This window comes from Mus pahari, chromosome 1 (genome assembly GCF_900095145.1).
Source record: "Mus pahari chromosome 1, PAHARI_EIJ_v1.1, whole genome shotgun sequence".
NCBI classification, from domain to species: Eukaryota; Metazoa; Chordata; class Mammalia; order Rodentia; family Muridae; genus Mus; species Mus pahari.
Window position 1 is genome coordinate 89,302,143 of NC_034590.1, and position 15,204 is coordinate 89,317,346.

A 15,204-nucleotide genomic window follows, 5' to 3' on the forward strand; every position below is an offset into this window, starting at 1 on the left:
TCTCTAGCTGCATATGTAGCAGAAGATGGCCTAATTGGCCATCATTGGGAAGAGAGGCCCCTTGGTCTTGCAAACTTTATATAACCCAGCACAGGAGAAGGCCAGGGCCAAGAAGTGGGAGTGGGTGGGTAGGGGAGCAGGGGCGGGGGGTGGGTATAGGGAACTTTCGGGATAGCATTTGAAATGTAAATAAAGAAAATATCTAATTAAAAAAACATAAAAAATAACAACAACAAAATAATAATAATAATGCTGTCTTTTTTCCACTGGATGGTTTTAGCGCCTTTGTCAAATATCAAGTGACCATATGTGTGTGGGTTCATTTCTGGGTCTTCATTTCTATTCCATTGATCTTCTTGTCTGTCTCTGTACCAATACCGTATAGTTTTTATCGTTATTGCTCTGTAATACAGTTCAAGGTAAAGTATAGTGATCTCCCCAGAAGTTCTTTTATTGTTGAGAATAGTTTTCACTATCCTGGGTTTTTTGTTATTCCAAATGAATTTGCAAATTGCATTGTCTAACTCTATGGAGAATTGAGTTGGAATTTTGATGGGGATTGACTTGAATCCGTAGACTGCTTTTGGCAGGATATCTATTTTTACTATATTAATCCTGTCAATCTATAAGCATGGGGGATCTTTCCATCTTCTGAGATCTTCTTTGATTTCTTTCTTCAGAGACTTGAAGTTCTTGTCATACAGATCTTTCACTTGCTTAGTTAGAGTCACACCAAGGTATGTATTAGTATTTGTGACTATTGTGAAGGGTGTAGTTTCCCTAATTTCTTTCTCAGCCTGTTTATCCTTTCAGTAGAGGAAGGCTACTGATTTGTTTGAGTTAATTTCATATCCAGACACCTTGCTGAAGTTGTTTATCAGCTTTAAGAGTTCTCTGGTAAAATTTTTTGGGTCTCTTAAGTATGCAATCATATCATCTGCAAATAGTGATATTTTGACTTCTTCCTTCCCAACTTGTATCCCTTTGACCTCCTTTTGTTCTCTAATTGCTCTAGCTAGAAATTCAAGTACTATGTTGAATGGGTAGGGAGAGAGTGAGCAGCCTTGTCAAGTCCCTGATTTTAGTGAGATTGATTCAAGTTTCTCTCCATTTAGTTTGATGTTGGCAACTGGTTTGCTGTACATTGCTTTTACTATGTTTAGGTATGGGCCTTGAATTCCTGATCTTTCCAAGACTTTTAACATGAAGGGATGCTGAATTTTGTCAAATGCTTTTTCAGCATCTAATGAAATGATCATGTGTTTTTTTTTCTTTAAGTTTTTTTATGTAGTGGATTACATTGGTGGATTTATGTATATTAAACCATCCCTGCATCCCTGGGATGAAGCCTACTTGATCATGGTGAATGATCATTTTGATTTGTTCTTGGATTTGGTTGACAAACATTTTATTGAGTATTTTTGTATCAATGTTCATAAGGGAGATTGGTCTGAAGCTCTTTTTCTTTGTTGGGTCTTTGTGTGGTTTATGTATAAGTGTAACTGTGGCCACATAGAATGAATTGGGTAGTGTTCCTTTTGTTTCTACTTTGTGGAATAAGTTGAAGAGTATTGGTATTAGGTCCTCTTTAAAGGTCTGATAGAAATCTCCACTAAATCTATCTGGTCCTGGGCTTTTTTTGGTTGGAAGACTATTTATGATTACTTCTATTTCTTTAGGGGTTATGGAACTGTTTAGATCATTTATCTGATCCTGTCTTAACTTTGGCACCTGGTGGTATGTATCAAGAAAATTGTCCATTTCATCCAGATTTTCCAATTCAGTTGAATATAAACATTTGTAGTAGGATATGATTTTTTTTGGATATCCAGTTTCCATTGTTATGTCTCTCTTTTCATTTCTGATTTTATTAATTTGGATACTGTCTCTATACCTTCTGGTTAGTCTGGCTAAGGGTTTATCTATCTTGTTGATTTTCTCAAAGAAAATCTTGTTGATTTTCTCCTGGTTTTGTTGATTCTTTGTATAGTCATTTTTGTTTCTATTTGGTTGATTTCAGCCCTGAGTTTGATTATTTCCTGCCTCTTTTGCTCTTGGGGGTATTTGCTTCTTTTTGTTCTAGAGTTTTCAGGTATGCTGTCAAATTCTCTCAGGTTTCTTTTTGGAGTCACTAAGAGCTATGAGTTTTCCTCTTACCACTGCTTTCATTGTATCCCATAAGTTTTGGTATGATGTGTCTTCAATTTCTTCCATTTCTTCCTTGACCAAGCTATCATTGAGTAGAGCATTGTTCAGATTCCACATGTATGTTTCTTCTGTTGTTTTTGTTGGTATTTAAGACCAGCTTTAGTCCTTGGTGATCTGATAAGGTGCATGGGACTATTTCAATCTTCTTGTATCTGTTGAGGCCTATTTTGTGACAAATTATATGGTCAGTTTTGGAGAAGGTACCATGGGGTGCTGAGAAGAAGGTATATTCTTTTGCTTTAGGATGAAATGTTCTATAAATATCTGTTAGATTCATTTGGTTCATAACTTCTGTGTCTCTGTTTAGTTTCTGTTTCCAGGATCTGCCCATTGCTGAGAGTGGAGTGTTAAAGTCTCCCACTATTATTGTGTGAGGTATGATGTATGCTTTGAGCTTATTAAAGTTTCTTTTATGAATGTGGGTGCCCTTGGATTTGTAGCATGGATGTTCAGAATTGACAGCTCATCTTGGTAACTGATTGAATGTTGGACATGTGGGGGAAGAAGTCCCCCCTTTTACAGTCATGCAGATAACTCAAGAAAGGAAGGCTGTCACTAATGTGGCTAGGTGAGGGCTTTGTGTCATCTGCAGCCTTCCTGACATTTGCCTTCCCTGGTCCTTTCTGTGTCCTCTCCCCTGTTCCAGTTTTCATAGTTACATGGCCAGTGTTACCAACTACACTTCCCTTTTAGGAATTCTCCTCTGCTGCTTCTTGTGACCTTGGCAGTTCCGTTGTGTTCCTTGCTCTATCACCTCTTGGCCATAGGTGCCCACCAGTCTTTATATGCCATAGACCCTCTACCCACACAGAGATAACCAACCTGAGAGTCAAATTATGATGGCATTCCCCTATGACCTTCAAATCAGGCAGGAGAGAAAGCAGTTCACTCAGTGTCTCCTGAATAGGTCAGGACACTGTAAACAAGTTCCAGCCTTTTCCATGAGCCTGGAGTTGGGTGGCTTCCCCTTGATTGTACTGCACTACACCAAAGGCGTGACAAGAAAGAACAAGAACGAATGACACAAAATACCCTGCATTCTGAGTGTGGCTTTAGCTGCTAAACTGTTGCAGGCTGATTTCTGATTTCTAGGATCCTCACAGAGCTACATTGGGTAATCTGTTATTGTTTGATATTTCTGTGAGGAAACAAGGACCAATAGGTTCCTTCTATTCTGTGTTCACATCCTACCACTAGTAATACCTTTTAAAATGTTACCTAAATACTTAGCTGTGACTTCAGCCTCTTTCCTTTTGCCATGATACTATTTTATTGAGCAAATACTTTGTACCAAACACTATTAATATGGTTTATTTATCTAAAGCTTACTGTTGTTTAGGCAATATTGTTGTATCCATTTCATAGATGGAAAAACTGAGGCAAAGAGAGAAAAAAATCACTGTCTAAATGAACCTAGAATGGACAAAAGGAGAAGCAGAATTGTTTGTCTTCAGTGGAAAGCTTGAAGAGTACTTGTGGTCACATGTGACTTGGGGGTAATTCCCAAGACATTCCCTACTCCTCTGGAGTCTACCAATGTCTTAAGATGGGATCTCACTGTACTGGACTCACCCTGGAATGTGACTATGGAAGTGGGTTATCCTCTTCCTTGAAAGCAAGAGTCATGTTTGGTATCTAATCTTACCTAGGAGGGCAAGAGAGGACCAAATCCAGCCTTTTGGTGGGTGAATGGCCAAGGAGATGAAATAAAGTGGAGCTTCAGGGAGCTGAGGGACCTCACCTGTCGCACTGCCAACGTCTTTGAGCAGATCTGTGGCCTGCAACAAGGAGACCGCCTGGCCTTGATTCTGCCCCGAGTGCCCGAGTGGTGGCTGGTGACAGTGGGCTGCATTAGAACAGGTCAGTGATTCATACAGGGACCCACTGGACCTCAGTGCTGGGACAGTAGGTGCTGTGGGTACAGCCAAGTACAGATGAAGCTCTGGGGCTCCAGTCTTGGCTTCGATGCTGGAACCACAGAGGAAGCCTCTGTCCTTCCCTCTGAGGATGGACAGCTCAGCTGGAGACAAAACATTGTCTCTTCCTCACATCTTCCTTAGTCTTCAAGTATGTCTCCTACTCTCACTCCCACGTGTTCTCACACCTTCTTTCTCTTTCCCTAACACTCCGGAATTAATATGCTCTAAACACAATATCACGTGCCCCTCCCTTCCTCTCTCAGAATCCATTGTGGTTATTGTGAAACTACAAGTACCAGGTAAGTACTCATGAGCAAAGGAACATAAAAATCTGGTAAAACCCAAGATGTTCCCTTCACAAACTCACGGGGGAGTTATGACACAAGGCTAACTTCAGTGCATTATAGTTGCCCACACATAAGTAACAAACGTTCTTTGATTATCCAAACAATATCCTTTAGAGCCAGTTTCTCTTTAAATCCAACGGAGAACTGTGCACTGTATGTAGCAGCCAGACCAGTTCCATCTCCTTTAACCTACAGTGCTACAGACTTCTCTGCATGGCAGCTGCGGTTTTGAAGCACCCTAATCAGTTGTTTTGCAAAATGCAACTCAGGTTTTGGATTTATGATTCTTCCTTTATAGCTTTCCTCACCTGAGCTGCATCTGACTGCAGTCCTACAAAGCAAGACTGTGCCTTCCTCAGCACACATGTCAGAGTGTGGGAAGTGTGCTTTACCCAGATTCAGGGATAAATATTTCATCATTTAACGTCAGGCAGTATGAAGTGTTTATAAAAAGATAAAGAGTTAGGGGTTATGTTCTATGGGGGTGTGGTGAAGTATGGGGAAAGGGTGTGGGTACCTCAGTGTGTTCATGCTGAGGTATCCCTTTCCTCTGAGGGACCAGTCACACAGTGGTATAGTATAGAATAGAGGTTATTCAAGGCATGGTAAGGGGAGTTAAGAGGGTAGTAGAGGCAGAGAAAGGCAGAGAGAGGGAGAGAGTAGAGAAGTAGAGGCCGGCCAAGACCATGAGAAGAGGGAGGGAAGGGAATGGGGAGAGAGAGGGAGCAAGAGAACGAGAGGCAAGGAAAGGGGAGGGGATAAGCAGCCCCTTTTATAGTGGGTCAGGCCTACCTTGCTGTTGCCAGGTAATTGTGGGGAGGAGCATACCTGGCTGTTCCCCGGTAACTGTTGGGTGGAACTTAGACAGAATGCTAACACAGTATCCACCTGCTTCCTCTGCATGATGCTGCAAATCTTTTTCCCCCAAAAGACTTTTATATGATTTGGCTCTCTGTCAATAGTTCTTAACTACATTGAATGCTACTATTGTGGCCTTATAGGAAGGTTTTCCATTTGTATCATAACACTGACATGTTATTTATTAAAAATCACGTGCAGAGATTTCCCTTCCTTTTACAATGACTTATCCATGTTTATGTATAATTTAGAATCCACATGGTTTCGTATTTCAGGCTTTCATTGCTGTGGTCAACAGTTGAGGAAATATCAAACTAAAAGCAGAAAGGTTTGCCTTGACTCATGATTTCAGCCCATGGCTGCCTGGCCCTGTTGCTGTCTAAGGCATATCACCCTGTATACATGTGTTAGAACAAAGTATCTAGGCCAACTCATGGAATCAGGAAACAAAACACAAGAGACGGGGAGAGATCAGGAACATGACACCTCCAATGACTCACTTCAACAAAGGCTCCTCCCCACTAGTTCATCCAAATTATGAGCTGTCTGTAGGTTAGTTTGTTCATTAGCTCAGAAGCCTTGTCATCCAAACACCTTTCAATGCCTTTGGTCTACCAGCTGGGGAACGAGCCTTTCACCTATGAGCCTTTGGGGAGATGTCTCATATGCAAAGTGTAGAAGAACTTATCCATTCTGCTCTTGCAATCACCTTCCTCATCTCAGCATGCATATTCTGTAACATGTCTTTCTTCTCTCCTGCCCTCTCTTCTTGCTTCCTTCCCTTCCTTTCTCTTTCCTTCCCTTTCACTATCTAACAGAGTACAATGTGGAACCAAGAACTAATAGCACAGGCAAAGAGAACATAGAAAGAAAAGCTATGTTTCTATAACCAAGAAATGGATGATGGGAAGCCCATGGCTATATAGCTGAGTTCTCTGAGGTGAGCAGAATTAAAGAAGGCTACAAGCAAAGAAAGGTGGTCCAATATCCTGGCCTGCAGGATAGTTATTCCATGGTCCTCGAAGGGGATCACAAACCTACGTTGAAATGGGAATAAGAAAGAGATGGAGACCATGCATCCTTGTCATAGTCTCATTTACTAAAGGAAAAGGCTCAGGTTTTATACAATACAGAGAGGGGTAGGGGAGTGATCAAAAGAGATAGAGTGAAGGACAAATGGGGAGGCTAATTGCGACTTTGAAACTTTTAGTGATTTATCTCAGTTCCTTGGCGTCACTGCTCCGGAACATCAGGCGGCTTATCTCAGAGTCCAGATTCTTCTAACAGCCCAAGGTGACAGCTCTGGGAAGCTCTGGAATATAAGAAGACTCCCTCAGTCAATGATGTTTGCTTAGGGCTGGAATCTTGCTGATTCCCACAAAACAGCCTTGAGGGGAGAGGGGGCAATTGGCTCCAAACAAAGAACTATATGGCTCTCAGCTGCATGCTGTAAAAATGCCTGGGCTGTAAGATGCCTGGGTTTTCTCAACCTGGTCTCCAACAGTCCAATAATGGGTTCTCCACATGCAAAGACTCCTAGTCAGGACTAACACACACACACACACACACACACACACACACACACACACACACACATACACATACACACACACGAAGGTATGCATGCACACATACATAAACATGCACTCATATGCACACTTACATACACAAAGGCATGCATGCACACACACGCAAACATGCATACACATAAACACACACACATACATATACACATACATGTGCCCACAGTGTACACACCTACATGCATACACACAGCCATTCTGAAAGAGAAATCAAAGAGGAAGAAAGGTAGATAAAGCCGGGCATGGTGGCGCATGCCTTTAATCCCAGCATTGGGGAGGCAGAAGCAGGCGGATTTCTGAGTTCGAGACCAGCCTGGTCTACAAAGTGAGTTCCAGGACAGCCAGGACTATACAGAGAAACCCTGTCTCGAAAAACCAAAAAAAAAAAAAGAAAGGTAGATAAATAGTGGGAGGTGCCTTCAATGTCAGATGTCAGAATAGGAAACAGGGTATCTTCCTGGAGACAGAGGGCATGGGTATTCTGCAAAGAAGAGCTGTGGAGGGAAAGCTCTGTGCTTTGTGTACTTGAGGTTGTAGGAGGATTCAGAAGAGGGCATCTAGTTAGGATGTAATTTTAATGAAGCAGCCAGGCTTGAACTCATTGGTGGCGATTATGCTGGTATTGATAAAGAGAACATATAAGAACATGCAGAGGACAATGTGACTAAACTTGAGGTAAAAGAAACAGAGGACATTCTAGATGACTTTAAGAGAGTGATGGGGAAGAAGAGGAAACGGAGAAGGGAGTATTGAATGTCAGTCCTGAATGTCAGCAATGCTGTCCACACAAGGACTGCTACCTAATCTGGCCTAATGTGTGCAGCCTAAGATCCATTTACCCTCTGTTTGGACTCATCTAGAGTCGAAAGGAATAAGGAAGAGCCTACAATTTTTATGTTTGTATGAATCAATTAGAGATATTAAGATTCTGATTATGAGTGTGCAATTATGAGGATGAGATTTGGCACAGGATGTGAGACTCCCTATACCCCACGGTATGGTCAGTGGGCACAGTATTGTGGGAATTCTCAGCAGATGATTTGGGCCTAAGCACAGAGGTGAAAGCAAGCCATCCTTTCTCACCCCTAGGGATCATCTTCATTCCTGGGACTACCCAACTGAAAGCCAAGGACATTCTCTACCGAATACAAATGTCTCAAGCCAAAGCCATTGTGACCACAGCTAGCCTTATCCCAGAGATGGAATCTGTGGCTTCTGAGTGTCCTGATCTGAAAACCAAGCTGGTGGTGTCTGATCATAGCCATGAAGGGTGGCTTGACTTCTGGTCCCTGATTAAGTGAGTTTTTGATCTGATAAGTGTGGTTTCTGAATATAGACTAGGGGAGGAACCCATCCACTTCCAAGCACTGGGAGACAAGTAGCTAGCATGAGGCCTTCCAAGACTGGATGCTAGAATCTCTCTTCCTAGTCATGCCACCCATCCATCGCAAAACCCGGCTTCTTACTTCTCCTCCTTGATTTTTCTTGGCCCTTGGTTCCTTGTCTGAAAAGTCAGGAAGCCGAACTTCCACGTTTTGTCATTAAAGCACACTGATCCCAGAGGCCAAGCAAAGGAGTGTTGTAAAGTCAGAAGACAAGTGTGTTGCTTTTCACATATAAAAATACATGTATGAAGGGGTTTAAAGAGAATGAATTTTCAACATGAAATGTGAAACTTGAATAACTTGAACAAGGTGTGGTAGTGTATGACTTTTAATCTGAGCACTTGGGAAGCAGGAGAAGATGGATCTCTGCAAGTTCGTGGTGGGACTAGTCTACATAGCAAGTTCCAGGAAAGCCAGGACTACACAGTGAGATCATTTCTCAAAATCAAACAAGAATAAGAAATTACATTTCTAATTTCAGTGGGATAATGGAATAGTCACTCTAGGGGTTGCTATCTCCTATTTCCTAAATACCTTTGGGGACACTTTACCAGTAAACTTAAGGTAGGACTGAAGAAAGACGCCCCCCCGCAGCTCCCTACACACACACATACACACACATTCAGAAGTATCCAGAAATACTCAGCATGGGTAGGAAACATGCAAGGCTTGCTTCCTTGGAGTAACACCTCCATTTCTAAAGCATTTGTTTCAATAGTAAAGCCAAGTGACCTTTCATAAAGTCAGAGTTTACTGAAAACAGTTTAAGATCAAGAAAATGTTTGGGAAATCATTCAGATTACCCAGTCAGTGTAGCACCACGGCTTGCTTAGGAAGGCCAGCAGTACTAGTGTTTCTCAATTTCAAGCTTATTTTCAAGATTAAAAACAACAACAGCAAAACTAGACAGCTTACTTCTACAATCAGAAAAGGCTCAGAGCATCCTCCTGAGAACAAGCAGATCAAAGGGCTGAAGCTTCCCCTGCTTCCCACCCAGAGCTGATGGCATCTCTGTCCAATAAGTGCCCATTTCCAGCCCATTTAAGACTGGTGCCTCAGTATAGAGAGTACTAGCTAAGTGTTATGTAATATCTTAGTCCATATCTTTTTTCAAATTTTTTCAATTAAAAACATACGAGGTCCTTTGTCCAAATCACCCCAGACAGTAGGAAACCTCCACCGTTTTCCCGCCTCACCCCAGCCAATAGGAAACCTCCACCGCTTGCCCGCCTCACCCCAGCCAGTAGGAAACCTCCACCGTTTGCCCGCCTCACCCCAGCCAATAGGAAACCTCCACCGCTTTCCCTCCAGCCTTGCAGATTTCCAGGTTCCTCACTTGATGCTTCATGTGTGTTGTTGCATCATCAGAAGATGGGAAAGCAACAGTGTGATTTTTTTTTCTTCCTTTGCCTTGAATCTCTTTGCAGATCAGCATCACCAGACCATACTTGTATTAAGTCAAAGATGAAGGATCCCATGGTCATCTTCTTCACCAGTGGGACCACAGGTTACCCCAAGATGGCAAAACACAACCAGGGACTTGCCTTCCGGTCGTGCATCCCTTCGTGGTAGGGAAAGAACACTTATTTAAAGGCTGGGCCCCAGCTCTGAGGCAAGGGATGTGTGCATACATGTACATTTTGAGGTGATGGCACTCTGAAATCGAAGTGTCTCCATCTCCTTCCCTGCCTCTGTTCTCTGCTTCAGCTTCTGAGGGTCTGAAAGATGAAATTCTGAAATTGGGAATGCTACCTGACATAGTTTCAGGGTGACACAAGAGACTCCTCTGGGTTCTGCTGGGCACTCTCATAGGAGGGCATTCTGCAAGCCACCCAAGTAACAAGTCACTGTGGGTGACAGACAGAATGCTCTTTAAGTGTCGCCTGCCCTGAGAGCCCTCCTCCCTATGGGAAAAATAGACTTGGCATGTCTCACTAATAGAGTGCCTGTAACTGTGCTACAACAGGTCTGACCTGAACAAAAATATATGGAGGTAGCTGGGCAGTGGTGGCAAATGCCTTTATTTTTTTAAATTTTTATTAGGTATTTTCTTCATTTACATTTCAAATGCTACCCGGTAATTGAGAAACAGAGGCAGGTGGCTTTTCATAAGTTTGAGGCCAGCCTGGTCTACAGAGTGAAATCTAGGACATCCAAGGCTACACATAAAAACTGTGTTTCAACACAAACACAGAGAGAGAGAGAGAGAGAGAGAGAGAGAGAGAGAGAGAGAGAGAGAGAGAGAGAGAGAGAGAGAGAGAGAGAGAGCCCTAAAACTAAGCCTTGGTGAGTCATTTCAATAAATTAAGCCAATTGTCTCCACCCCTTATCTTCTTCTTCTCCAACTGGTAATATTCAGAACAGACTGAGCATCATTCTCTAACTTATTAAACAACACAGGAGCAAGAAAAGGCAGACAAGCAAGAACCCCCTCCTTTTCATCTTCTGGATATTATCCTTTGACTAATTGCCTCAGATAAACCATCTAAACAGTCCCATATCCCCTAAAGAAATAGAAACAGTCATTATAAGTCTCCCAACCAAAAAAAGCCCAGAACCAGATGAGTTTAGTGCAGAATTCTATCAGACCTTCAAAGAAGACCTAATACCAATATTCTTCAAACTATTCCACAAAATAGAAACAGAAGGAACACTACCCAATTTGTTCTATGAAGCCACAATTATACTTATACCTAAACCACACAAAGACCCAACAAAGAAAGAGAACTTCAGACCAAATTCCCTTTTGAATATCAATACAAAAATACTCAATAAAATTCTCACAAACTGTATCCAAGAACATGTCAAGTAGGCTTCATCCCAGGGATACTGAGATGGTTCAATATACGGAAATCCATCAATGTAATCCACTATATAAACGAACTCAAAGGAACAAAAAAACACATGATCATCTCATTAGATACTGAGAAAACATTTGACAAAATCCAACACCCCTTCATGGTAAAAGTCTTGGAAAGATCAGGAATTCAAGGCCCATACCTAAACATAGTAAAAAGCAATGTATGCCAAACTGGTTGCCAACATCAAACTAAATGGAGAGAAACTTGAAGCAATCCCACTAAAATCAGGGACTAGACAAGGCTGCCTACTCCCTACCTATTCAATATAGTACTCGAAGTTCTAGCTAGAGCAATTAGACAACAAAAAAAGGTCAAAGGGATACAAATTGGAAAGGAAGAAATCAAAATATCACTATTTGCAGTTGATATGATCACATACTTAAGTGACCCCAAAAATTCCACCAGAGAACTCCTACAGCTGATAAACAACTTCAGCAAAGTGGCTGGATATGAAATTAACTCAAACAAGTCAGTAGCCTTCCTCTGCTCAAAGGATAAACAGGCTGAGAAAGAAATTAGGGAAACAACACCCTTCACAATAGTCACAAATAAAATACCTTGTGACTCTAACCAAGCAAGTGAAAGATCTGTCTGATGAGAACTTTAAGTCTCTGAAGAAAGAAATCTAAGAAGTCCTCCTCATCACAAAGAATGAAAAGCCAAATCCCTTCAAATCAAAGGGAATAGGGAATTTATTGGCTCATGACCTAGAGCAGCCCAGGGTTAGGCTTCAAGCATTTCTAATTAGATTATTTATTCATCATGTCATATCGCCACTGTTTCTGCTATGTGAATGCTTCCAGAATCACCAAGTCTTGTGTCAGTGACTCACTCAGACTCAGGAAGACAGCAGAAGACTTTGGCCCAGCTTTGCTAGCAAAGTACAAGGGGTCATAAGCAGGGAATTAATTTCAGAAACTTGTGACCAGGAACTATGACATGGTGGGAAACCTTTGGTGCTCTGAAGCCCCCACATTAACCACTTAAAATGAATGGGAGGGGTTATTCCTTGGCTGAAAATGTCCCCACGGTCCTTGTTGACATGCTCCAATAGTGCCATAGCTGAGGCCACTGTTTTTTTGAGTTAGCAGAAAAATATTGAAGCTGAAGACATCTGACACCTTGTGGTGCATGTCAGACCCAGGATGGATTATGGCTACCTTGGGGTGCCTGATCGAGCCATGGACATCAGGATCTACACTCTTCATCCACCACCTCCCTCAATTCGACCCCAAAGTCATTGTAGAGGTAAGAACCACTTCCTGGAGTCAAAACCCTCTCAGAGGAACTGTGTGCTTCCCAAAACTGGCCGCAGCTGAGAACGATTCAGTTAAACCCAAGAAAGCTGCATAATACACGTGACCCTGTTTCTGAACTTCTTACCATGTGGGACACTGAATCAGAGCCATGGTATAGGATCAGAATATAATGTGATCTGAATAGATGCATCTTTCTGGGCTATTCCTCAGATTTATGGATCGTGCTTTATGGGTAGAAAACCCATAATATGGGTCTTGAGAAACTAAAGCCCAGATCCTGGGTCCTGGCTCTGCTAGGACCACGTAGCAGGTATGGCTATGTGGGAGTAGGGGAGAGTAGGGGGGAGTAGGGAGGAGTATAATAAGGTGTTCAAAAACAAGCCCTTGGATTATGACAAGCCTAGCTTTTTATTCCATCTTTAATATTGATTAGCATCTTAGTCACCAGTCATAGCCTTAGCTTCCTTATCTGTCAAGTAGGCTTCTGAAATACACTTTTATTTGTTGCTTGATAATTTCATACATGTATACAATATATTTTGGTCAAAGTCACACCCACATTGCCATTCCTCCAATGTCCATCACCACTTATTGCTTTCAACCATGTGTACTGGTTTTGTTTGTTTGTTTGTTTGTTTTGTTTTGTTTAACCCACTGACTCCAATTATTCCTGCCAGTGTATGTATAGATTTAGGACCATTGCTATAGAGACTCACAACTGGTCAGAATGTAGAGAATAAAATATAATGAAGTCTTCAGTCCTAAATGGAACCTCTCTCTCTCTCTCTCTCTCTCTCTCTCTCTCTCTCTCTCTCTCNCACACACACACACACACACACACACACACACACACACACACACACACACACACTGCTCAGAGATCATTATGGAAGAGAAGTTAAATGACTACCTTCTTAATTGACTTCTATTATTATGATAAAACACCACAACCACAAGTAAATGAGAGAGGAAAGGGTTTCTTTGACTTACTCTATTTGCAATCCACCATGAAAGGAAGACAGGGAAGAAATGCAGGCTAGGAACCTGGAGGCAGAAACTGAAGCACAGGAGGTTTTTGCAGCAGGATTAATCATCAGCTTTCTTACCAGAGAAACAGAGAAGTTCCGGCGTACCTTTAAGAGCAGCTTATACTTATGACCAAGCAGCCTCCTGCTTGCTGTCACCTCAGTTCACTGCCAGAAGTGGAACTTTTTCTCAGGAGTGTTCAGATCCTAGCTTCAGGAGCAGAGCTTTTAAGAGCAGCACCAGTTTAGAAATCCCATGTTGAGTTAAGACTGAGTTAATGGTGAACAGCAAGCAGATTAAGTCCGGCTCATGTCTTGGTTGTACCCTTATCCTGCTCCCATTGGTTGGGATATTCAATTGTGGCAGGGGATTTGCCTTGTCTAAAATTCATGTTGTAACTTATCTACCAGGATGGGACATTCATGCTTTAACTTGCCAACCAGGATGTCAGTTACCTATTTACACGTTTCTTGATGCCAAGTAGAATGTCAGTCCCCAGGGAGGTCTTGGGAACTTAAACTTTACTAGACCACTACTCAAAATGGAAATCTTACTCCTAATAGTTTCTTTATTGGTACAGGTGTCTCTCTTAAGTTGAGGTCCATCCCAGGGGCAACTTACAAATGCTTATCCATAGGTGCAGGAAGTGCTGTTTGGTGGGTAGTTTTGGTCCAACCTTATTGTCGGTAACTATGCAAAACAGTTCTACTGACTTCTATCATGGTTGGTTCCCGAGGGCACAGAACATAACAGAATATGTAATCAGTCTTGGCATTTAAAAAAATTTCCTAGTAACAGCAAAACATATGAGAAAGTTTCCTTATAATGCCAGGCTAGCCAGGTAACTACTACCTAGGCCTTAACATTTTCCAGACATGACAGGGTTGTTATATGTAGGACCTCACTGCGTCTGTGTCAGCAGGCACAAGTCCTACACAAGGTCAAGTCAGACCAGAAATTCAAATAAGCTTTTAAATAGTTATAGGCACACAAAGTTGGGAGTTTTAATGAGATGATACAAGCAAAGTGCATAAAGAGATTAGTCTTGAGGCTGCTTAATGCTGATTCTTGGAAAACACTCCCCAAGTGGCAGTCACTGATGTATTGAGAAGGTCACCATGGTAGTTGAATCATTGCATGAACCCCATCTATGCACATTACTGCCCTGAGAGTTTTTCATGGCCCACTAACCACCTTCACTGAAGGCTCAGACGTGCCCTCCACTTTTCAGTGCCTCCATCACCCACAATGGTTTGCTTTCCTACGGCTGCAGTAATTGTTCATCTGGTAAACCTTATCTATTGGGTCCTCAATTTCTGTTAGCTCCACTCCATCAGTCCAGAAACATCTACATATTTTATACCCCTGTGCCTAAAACCACCTTCCCATGACCCTGCTACACTTGAATCACCTCACCATTCCTTCCTTCATGTCAGCTTCTCCATTGAACATTTTCAGCTTGGTGCAAAAACCTCTGTTTTTCCCAACCTACTCCCAAGCTCCTCAGTCAATCAAGCTTTGGGATTCTTGTTTCACAGCCTTCCACACAAAGCTCTTCACTTCCAAATCTTCATAAAACACAGCAATACACAGAGTTTTGAAAAGTCAACTTTGGGTCTAATCCTATCTCTCTAAGCGCATTCTCCCAAGTGTTCTTGCTGGTTGGTCAAGCCCTCCTGCTCATAATTTGAGTTCCTGTAAATTCATCTCTTGGACTATACTCTCTGCTATACTCACATACTATCTCCTCATTAAGTC

General features: G+C 42.1%; 1 protein-coding gene across 2 annotated transcripts in view; it reads left to right on the top strand.

Annotated features, from left to right (window-relative positions):
- Acsm1 (acyl-CoA synthetase medium chain family member 1) overlaps positions 1-15,204 on the top strand; it is a 55,018-nt gene that overhangs the window by 20,991 nt on the left and 18,823 nt on the right. For both annotated transcript variants that reach the window (XM_029540148.1, XM_021204711.2), the window contains exons 3-6: positions 3,858-4,068; positions 8,005-8,212; positions 9,728-9,868; positions 12,250-12,409. In XM_029540148.1, coding sequence (XP_029396008.1) covers positions 3,858-4,068; positions 8,005-8,212; positions 9,728-9,868; positions 12,250-12,409 — 720 coding nt within the window. The remainder of the gene's footprint in view (positions 1-3,857; positions 4,069-8,004; positions 8,213-9,727; positions 9,869-12,249; positions 12,410-15,204) is intronic.